The following is a 10,313-nucleotide window of genomic DNA, read 5'->3' on the forward strand; positions in this document are numbered from 1 at the left end:
GAGGACTCTCCTCCAGCTTGTTGTGGAAACGGCTCCTCATGTCCATTAGTGCAGCTAGCTAACCAGATGCTAACATCACGGTCCCCGCTTGCACCGGTACCTCTCTCTCCCTCACTCCCTCACTCCCTCACTCCCTCTCTATCACACTAAATGCGCTATCGCCACACACACACACAGAGCCGAGCTTGAATGACACAAGCACACGTGTATTTCCATGCAACTCTCTGATTGGTCTGGTGTGTTGCCTCTGTTGCGTTCACTGAACACGGGAAATTACAGTTCTGCCGTCGTCTCTTGTGTCATGATGTGGTTCACGTAAAGCACGGTTAATGTATTATATTATTGAGGTGTCTCAAATATACGTCAATCAAGTGGCACCTGCTAATGGGGTCGTGGATGATAGGTTTACATCTAAAAACGTATTTTTCAAACATTATTATTTTAATTTAATTTTTCTTTCTTTTGTTACTTTTTTTTTAACGGTCCGCGATCTACCCGCACCACACTCGCGATCGACCGGTCGATCGCGATCGACTGGTTGGCGACCACTGTCCTAAAGTAACCTGATAGAAACCTATTTTGTATTTCAATTTTAAAATAAATGTATTGGAGTAAAAACAACATTAAAAGGAAATACTCAAAAGTACAACTCCCTTTTAAAATGCGTCCTTAAGTAGAGCACTTGTGTAAATGTACTTAGGTTAAATTCCAACACTGGCTACAGCATGTAATCTGTTCACCTGGATTGTCTTGAACACACATTACTAAACCTGACTAACGTGTAGTAATTTCATTTGTATGCGAATGTGTCAGCGGCGTCTGCACGGGTGTGTGTTTTCAAGTCGAAACACACTTGGTTCCTGTTACTCACGTTGTCGTGGCTCAGCATGACTCCTTTGGGCTGGCCGGTGGTGCCTGAGGTGTAGATGAGGCTGCAGCACTGGTTGGGCTTCTGGCTGGAAATGATGGCATCGAGGGGAGCGTCAGGCTCATCGCGGCCGAGCTCCATGAACTCGGCCCACTGCCGAACACAAACAGAATCACTTGGATGATGCTTCTTTAACCAAATAAAACGTTCCATGTTTGCCATGAGAAGATTCAGTGTTCTTACCGTGTACAGATTTGGTCTCTTCTCTTTAAGTGCATCTTTGTACTGGATAATGGCTTTCAAGTGTGGCAGCTTGTCTTCAACCTGTGAGCAAACAGAATACAATCAAACACAGCCAGTAGTTTATTTATGATAACTGAGAAAAAATAGGAATAATAGTGCTACATTTTTCTAAAAAAGTCAAATTAGGGTCTAAAAGTAGTTGTGTCCTCCAAATCCATAAGTGTATACTGATTCTTAACAGGTTTAAAGAAGGTAATATGTTGACAGGCAGATTAAAAACCCTTTGATGTTGAGTCAGATATAGATGTACAAAAAGTCATGCACAAAGGAAACTTGAGTCAAATTCTTCACGGCTGAAAAACAAACCAAAGAAATAACTTCACGGTTACAAAAACATTTAGCCGTCTCTTAACTTGTCTTACATGACACATGATTTGTACATCCACATCTGACAGGTCGTTATACTTTTTGTAACTCAATGTCTATACATTTGCAAAAGATGCCATCAACTCAAAATGTTTTGTTATGGTTGACTCCAACAATGAATAGTGGCAGCAAAATGCCAATACCCCTTCTGGAATAACAGGTACAACTACATTGTTGATATAAATATCCTGAATTGCTATCTTTAATTCATAGTTCTCCACAGTATTTTATAGATAAGTTCTTCTGATCTCACCTGAAGGATCTTCTGCAGCTGTTTCTGGTTCTCCACCACTATGATATTGGCCTTGCAGTTTTCTGCTACATACTGGCATGCCTCAGGAGAGTTGGTGGTGTAGATGCCAACAGCGAACCCCCTGCAACAAACAAAAGGATTATTATTCTGCTTCATTATAAACCTTGCAGATCTCTAAGTTTAATGAACCATCTGGAACAAACTCACAGCAATGCTCGCTTTCTTAAAATTAAGCCTGAACGATTTTGTTTGCCGCTAAACGGGGATTCAACTAACTTTTATTTTTATTATCGATTTATTCGCAGACCTTTTCAGATAGTCTTTCCAAGTTTTTCAGTGTCCAAATTGTTGTCTCTGAATGTCCTGTTTTCTCAGTTCAAAACCAAAAGATGATTAAGATATTTTCTGCCAAGTTTGCATGAAAAGAACGATCGACCGATTATTAAAATGCTTTTATAGTGGATTGACTAGTCAAATAATCATTGCATTTCTATGGCGCACTGTACGGTGTTTGTCTCAAAGTGAGCCGTCTGGTTTCCTTTTTTGTTCTATTCTTAGTAAAAACAAGACATTTAAAAACAACCTGACCTTGCAGCATTTTTGTTGTTTTTTTTAACCTGCAGCAAATGTGAGTCGACTTCTCAGTTAGTCAAATTAACCTGGAATGTATGGCACTGGTTCGTCAAGTTAACTGCCGTTTCCGTACATTCTTGTTACGCAGCAGCACTCAGCAGACGGTAGGCGTGGAGAATAAACTCACAGTATCGGTTTGTGTATTGCATTTCTACATTCTTAGCACACAAGAGAAATGTACTTATCTGTTGTATAACCAGACCCATATCATGCAATGAAATCTTGTCATCATCCTTTCAGGAATTGCATTAAATACAAATTGTATCCATAATCGTGGCTTAAATCGGGCAGCTGCCAGCATGACAACAACCCAATGCCCTGTCACAGATGTTTGGTGGTTTACCAGCTCAGCTGAGACTAATCTGCCCTTGACCAATTAATGTGTTCAGCTTTCCTAATTACTTGGAGTTTATAGTTTCTCAGATGGGAGTCAACATCCTAAATTGGGATCAATAAAGTACCATCTTATCTTATCTTATTTCCGTTTAGCATGCTAAAGAAAGGCTTCTCTTTACTGCGGAGGCTGTGGCTCAGTGGATAGTGCTGAAATCCTTATATATGGATGTTATATGTATATCACACATGTAAAAACACACATGAGGATATGAGTATTTACAGCAAATAAACCAGTGTCAAATGTCAAACTAAAGTGAAGTGAATGTATCTAGCTACTGTCCAACAGTGCAGTCCATCAGCTTTCTGTTTGTTATCGAGAGGCTAGGTCGCTCCCCTTCCGGGGGACCTCCATGGGACCTTATTTCGGAAAAAGTATGTATTGAAGTCAATGGAGAGAGAAAGATTATCTTTTGATCCCGTTTGAATTGTGCCACAAATTACACATATGATGTTTGTCAATTTAAAAGATAATTTTGAAAGTCAAAAAAATTAAAATGTGTCGTAAAACTGTGAAGTAACATTTGTTTGTGTGAAACGCTCAATAAACCAGATCTCTGGTCTCGCACACATCACCAACACTAAGATGGCCGTCACGTTGGCACATTTCACTTATTTCTTTCAGAATGAGGCGAAAAGTATTAAAAGAGGTGAAAATCACTTCAAGTCTGGGCATGTTGAGAGCTGTACATACACAAAAGGGGAGTTAGTCGGTTACGTAAGAGCCAGCATGCGGGACCGGCTTTACAAGGTTTCAGTGAGTAACACGAGTGTAATGTTAATGACATAACTTACGCGACTCTGGGATTTCTAGTTGCGTATTTTTCATAGTCTTATATTTCAACAGTTTTACGACAAACTGTGACTTTTTTGACATGGAAATTATTTTTTAAGATTGACAAACATCATATGTGTAATTCATGGCACAATTCAAACGGGATCGAAAGATAATCTTTCTCTCTCCTACTTCAATACATAATTTTTCCGAAATAAGGTCCCATGGGGCGGAAGCAGAAGGGCGTGACTTCGCCACTCTATTGGGTTGAAACCCATTAATCATGAATTGGTTGACATGTGAAGGCCCTGCTGAACTCACATTTCAAGTCTTGGATCACACCACTCTGTGTTTATGTGTGCATGTCCTCCATAACAGAGCTGAGTGAGGGAACACTGCGCTCATCGCTTACACATTCAGAGTGAAGATGAAACTCACCCTGCTAGAATAGCTGCGATGTCAGAGATGAACCACTCGGCCGAGTTGAAGCCGAGGATTCCGACGCCATTGCAGCGCTGCAAACCAAGCTGAACAAAAACAAACACTTTTTAAGTATAAATTAATGAATACATTGTTCTATATCCCTATAACTGTCTAGAGGGGGAAAAGGCAATGTAAATATTGCTATTGTACAATTATTTGTATGTTTTAAGATGAAACTTGACACTGTCCTGTGCAAGTTAAGAAGAAAACAATTATTTTCCTTAAACATTTAAAAAAGTAATAATACAATAAAATAGAAATGACTGATATGATATCAGTCTAAACCAGACTTTGTTAAACTCTTGAAACCTTTGGACACAGTTTTGAGCTGCCAGTGGCAGATCAACTTCTCTCCAGACGGATCAGAGATCAGGAGGCACTTTGCAATGACAGGTGTTGCTATGGAAACAGATATACAGCCAAGTGTACACATGAGACTGCCAGAAATGGGAATCGATACCAAGGAGCTTTTTTAAATGACTCAAGTATTTCACAACAGAGGGTACAATATGAGGTCTGACATCTGAAGCCCAACAGATCATGTTGCCATGTCACAGGGTCGGCATGTGTGGAGGTTCAGGTTCAGTTTATTGTGTGTGCTTAAGTTCAGAGACAACTGTGTGTGTGTGTGTGTGTGTGTGTGTGTGTGTGTGTGTGTGTGTGTGTGTGTGTGTGTGCGTGTGTGGTGTGTGTGTGTGTGTTGACAGAGTGTGTGTGTGTGTGTGTGTGTGTGTGTGTGTGTGTGTGTGTGTGTGTGTGTGTGTGTGTGTGTGTGTGTGTGTGTGTGTGTGCAATGCTGAGCCCGATTGCTAAAAACTGTGTTGAGTCTCATGGTTAACAACAAAGCACTCTGTACTGTACGGAAACAGTCAAAGCTAATTTCACCCCGACTCCTTTGTGATGCGTCATGTGTTGCTGTACAAAGCGAAATGTCGTCTGGTTGAAACAAAATGGATTTTTGATACTACTGTGCTCACTTTAAAAAAGGTAGGGTAAAGGTTGTGCAATCGAGAATTACTCGATTTTACAATGAATTTTGTTGTTGTTGAAATGAGACTTTGAGGAATTGCTCTAATTGAGCAACACCAATTTTCCCAGGATTGAACCTGGCAGTGTAGACAACAAATATAAAATAATAACCAAGAAAAGCAAAAATTCCTAAACTTTAAAAATCATTATGAGGAACAATGCTGTTGATTAACTATTCAATTAAATTGCTTTACTACCCAGAAAGCTGAATATATACATTCTTTGAGGCTAGGCAGTAAAATCAATAATGCTTCAGAACAGGAGTTGTTGGTGGTTTGTGCTGCTAATATTCTCCCAAAGATGATTGTAATGAAAACTAAAAAATGAATACGGTTCAGATGATCGTGTGACCCTCTCGTATAAGACTATGATTTATATTAGATTCCTCAATGGTTACCTTAAGGAAGCTCTTGGCAGCGGTGCGGCAGGTCTGGTAGTATTCCTTGTAGTTCAGGCTCTTCTGCTGCTCGCCCTCCTTCCAGCTCAGAGCCGTATGGTCCCCAAAGCGCTCCACAGCTGAGGTGAACATCTGGTTGACGGTCAGAGGGGTCTCAGCAGCCAGGCCAGAGTCCCCCATCCTCAGTTTCACCTCAGCGTCGCCCTGAGACGTCCACAGGCCAGGCTCTCCTGCTGCGTGCACCTGCAGGGAGTTTGGGCGCTGGGTACTCACTGGATAAAAAAACAAAAAATCAAAAGAATAAGCAAACCGTTGTCATGAAATGTTCCCAGAAACATACAGAACTGAATCCTCTGCTTTTCACCTAATATCCACGAGAGTTGTAACTGACACCCAGTGTAATACTTGTTGTGTTACAGTGGATGTCACACATCCTCTGGCTATCCTCAGGATACACAGCGATAAAAGATGGAAGCCATTACCTCTTGTTGGCTAGATAAAGATTTCTTAGAAACAGCGAGGTCAATAGTTCAGTATTTACCAACCGCAAAGGCTGTTAAGTGTTTTACAGAAAAACACTCAAATGAAACAAAAAATTGTTATTTTATTCAACTTTTCATTTGACTTTTATTTGAGTGCCTTCATAAATTAAATGAATCATTATTATTAACAAAAACGTGAATCAGATCATCATGCAGAATGTAAGCAAGAGTCCATGTCAACCAAACTTTTTGAAAGAAAAGAAAGTCGATCACAGTTTGCAGAGGAACTTCCTGGTTCAACTCGCAGTCACATACAGGCCACGGTTGTGTGAACCCACAGTTTCCTGTGCACTGAGGGATTCTGAGCAACAACATAAGTGAGCTAACATTTTGTTGTACTTTGGTTTAGAGAATCCATTACACTTAAGTAAACACACTCTGAAAGAAAAGATAGCCGGCGAGCAGGATGTTTTCAATAAACGATGGTGTGGTGACGGATGAACTAAATGATGGTGGATTTATGGCCAAACATACCCAGCTGTTATCAGTACAATTACTCTTTTCTTATGGACTCCACCAGCAGCACTGAAAATATGATTTTAGTGTATTACCCTGTAAACACCAACCACATTATAATCTATTCACCAGATGACCACAGACCTAATTTGTCATGGTACGATTATGAAGCTTCTCGTAACTACATAACAAAGTCAAATATAAACTTAACAAATTTCATGGAATAAAAGGAACTAGTGCCAGGATTTTCCCTCAGTGACTTAGACAGAAAGGAATGTCAAAGTGCTAACAACGAAAAACTGGACAGGAAAAGGGAAGTGCAGTTTGTTGTGCCAAAGAATGTGCAGTTCGCTCACTTTGATTTGGCTCACTTCCTGAGGATAAAAGGTCAGAGGAGAAAACACATCCACAAATGCTGACTTCAGCAACTAGAGCCAACACAGTGACTGAAGCCAAACTAGAAAAGTTATTTATCTGTGTATAGCTTAACAAACGGCATTTGGCTGCACCTCCCTCAGTTCATAGAGGGATGAAGAGTGAACACATTTAAGCTTCACTCATTAGCCCTCACCTGTTTGTGTGTTTGACGTCCGTCCAGCAGGGACCTCTGTCGTCTTGGTGCTGCTGGCGTTTTCATCCTGTGCACCAATTTCCTCTTCCCTTTCCCCTGCGGACTCTTCCCCCGAAGACTCACTGAGGACAGGGAAAGGAAAATATATTAGCCACTTAGCACAGAGGGAGAGCTGATTGTCATACCCTGGGAGCCAAGCATCTGTGGCTCCAAACCAGCGTTTCCGCCAGGGGGCCGTCTTACCGTCATTTGACGCCCTTATTCAGCTCGGGACGCCCTGAACGCGAGCCGAGGGCGTCCAAAAATATTAATAATTCGAGAGAAGATCGAGAGTTTTTTTCGCTTGAAATGACGAAAAGGAAAAAGGACATCCCGCAGTTGGAGGGGCAAAGGAGTCTGGTGGGATTATTTTCGGAGTATTGAAGATTGTTTCCCCGACATCGAAGGTGCCTGCTACAGGACAACACGGAACGTGCGCGATTTGGATGCGCTGAGCGGGAGGGGTTTTAGTGGAGCACGCGCGTGAGCTGCGAGCACCAGAACCTCGCAGCGGCGAAACTGAGGCTCCGTGGTAAACTGTGGTAACATGAAGAGCCGTTTGGGAGCCGAAAGAGCCGGCGCTTTAAGAGAGCCGAGCCAAATGATCCGGCTCACTAATGTAAAAATACCGTATCTATAAGGGACGGCTCAAGTCAAAATTCAAAACAAACCCCCCCCCCTCGGGGTGGACGAACTCTCAGCCCTGGTCTGGCGGAAACACTGCTCCAAACACAAACTGAAAATATATATTTAACCTTCAGGTCACAATAATATTCTCAAAGTAAAATGATATCTCTATTGCACTACATTAAAGCTTCAAAAGCGGTAAAACCGCCGTGATTACAAGGAGACTGCACAATAACTAACATTATGTGCATTACTACTGAGAGCTGGAGCTCCACCCTGGGTGGTGTAATCAGATCTCATCTGCATTTAAAATCTTAGTGAAAGGCAATGGTGCTTGTGCAAATAGAGAACAACAAGCTATCATGAAAGCATGCCAAACCTTCTCATTCATCCTTTACATGGGAGCACCTTCACACCATCACATATTTCTGTGAGCAGCTGAGCAAAAGCTGACATTAACATTTTGAACTTTTTCACTGAATACTTTTTAGAGCAAAGATAAACATCATTCAATTATGAAACATAATGAATAAAGCAGAATCTGTTTGTTCTTCTTCCCATTTTTGTTCATCACGTGACCCCTTATATTTTCTTCTAACACCAAGTCAGAGAACCTAAGCTCATGATCAGGTAGTGTCAAGATGTGGACGTACTTTGCTGTATCCACAATGCCGTCGAGGGAGGCTGCACAGGCGGACTCCAGGAAGCCGCCCGCTCTGTGAGGCTCCGTCACGGCTTCAGACATGGCGTGGGGCTCACACACTGTCACTGTGAGGAGAGAGGAGGGGCTGGTTAGCTGCTGTACTCTATATGAGACAGGCACAACATCAATTATGGCTGTTACAGGGGATAACTTCAGTACAAGGTACATACTGTATACAACAAGACAAAAACTAAATGTATGCTTTGGAAAGACAAGTAGTTGCTGACTAGGTATTTTGACAATCCACTTCCAGCTTTAATTTAGTACAACTATGATAACTAAAGTTTGTTTATTTTTTGCACATTATGATTGAATGTGTTTATTTTTATAATGGCGAGGCCTCTTTGTAGCATGTATCTAATTCATGTGACAAAAACAGATTCATTATGTCACTATTTTCAGAGAATCAAATGACTAGGAACTAAATCGTTTGTTGTCAACTATTGACTAAAATGTCTTAGAATGTGTTGAAATGACAAGTATTGACATAACTGAAATAAGGACAAGAATCATAATATCAGGGTAAGTTTTCCTTTTTTTTACTTTAGGAAAACTAGACACTCTTTTGAGAAAATACCTTATGACCGTAAAAAAAAAAAATGACAGCATTACTCCCCTAATTGCGAGACAGTCACGCCAATGTGTGACTGACAGCCGATAGCTTTTAGTTCACAGAAGACTCACACCTGAGTGATGTTGGCAGCAGGTCTTCTTGGTTATGAGACATAAAATACTTTTGTGTAAATATTGTGATGGTGACTGACCAGTGCCCTGTACTACGAAGCCGGATAACTCTGGGTTTCCGGTCCTACGACGCTGGTTCACTTCTTACCGGGGAAGATTGCCATGGTAACTAGTGCTGAACACCAAACCTGCTCCATAGAAATTCATAGAATATCACCTCCCATCTTCAGAGCAATCTGACTATTATAACATTAGCGTTAAGAAACCTTACTTAAATATCTGCCACAACATAAGTAACCGGATCAAAGTAACATTATGTAGCCTACTACAGTCCGCGACACTGAGTGCAGACCTCGATGTGTCCCATTATCATTCATATCACATCATAATATATCATATATTTCCTTATCTGAGTCAGCTTCTTGAGCCATTTCTGGCCGTGCAACACTCACAGTGTCTCATACTGTATGCAGAAGTATTATTTAAAAACACATTAAGTTGACGAAACACTCGAGTCAAATGTAATTAAAGTCAGATCCACTCGTGTTTTAGATGGGGTGCCAGTGATATCATAAAACTGTTAATGTACGAATTCAAACACTTTTTTTTTTACCAGCTGTATTCACCTTGCAGGTACAGCTATGTGGCTTTTATCCTGGATAAAATGTTTAAGTCATGGATGTTTAAAGTTTAACTTCAGCCCCTCTCCATCGCTCTTCGCTGTGATCCCCGCATTAGAGGTATTTTCAGAAATGGGGTAGACCAGAGAGCTCCTCTAATTTATCTGTGTCTGTCCCTGCAGCTCTCTCTATCCTTAGCTCATTTGGTGCTGTATCCGGTTATAAACTAAATTTAAGTAAAAGCTAATTGTTCCCTTTAAATAGAGCGGCGCGTGAGTTCCCTCTACATAGTCTACCATTTAAAACTCCACTACACAGCTTCACTTACCTCGGGATCCAGGTGACCAATACATTTAAAGATCTTTATAAAAGCTAATTTTGCCCCCCTTTTGTCCCGCGTACAGGAAGACTTCGACCGCTGGTCAGTGTTAAATCTGTCTCTGGTTGCCTGAATTAAATTCTATAAAAGATGAATATACTCCCCAAATTTCTATATTTATCTCAAACTTTTTTTAGTAAAACTGACACTATTATTTCTAACTTTATTTGGAACAAGAAAACCCCAAGGATA

General features: G+C 40.9%; 1 protein-coding gene across 1 annotated transcript; it reads right to left on the reverse strand.

The window, feature by feature from the left end:
* Positions 1–871: 871 nt before the first annotated feature.
* On the reverse strand, positions 872–8,541 carry LOC104955008 (long-chain-fatty-acid--CoA ligase ACSBG2-like; the record flags this gene model as incomplete). The annotated part of the gene is made up of 7 exons (XM_010782233.1): positions 872–1,021; positions 1,112–1,192; positions 1,791–1,911; positions 4,030–4,118; positions 5,501–5,772; positions 7,070–7,191; positions 8,389–8,541. Coding segments are annotated over 7 exons (988 nt in total), but the record flags the coding sequence as incomplete, so codon positions are not given.
* Positions 8,542–10,313: the final 1,772 nt, after the last annotated feature.

The sequence above is a fragment of the Notothenia coriiceps genome, unplaced genomic scaffold (genome assembly GCF_000735185.1).
Source record: "Notothenia coriiceps isolate Sejong01 unplaced genomic scaffold, NC01 NC01_scaffold00024422, whole genome shotgun sequence".
Classification (NCBI taxonomy): Eukaryota; Metazoa; Chordata; class Actinopteri; order Perciformes; family Nototheniidae; genus Notothenia; species Notothenia coriiceps.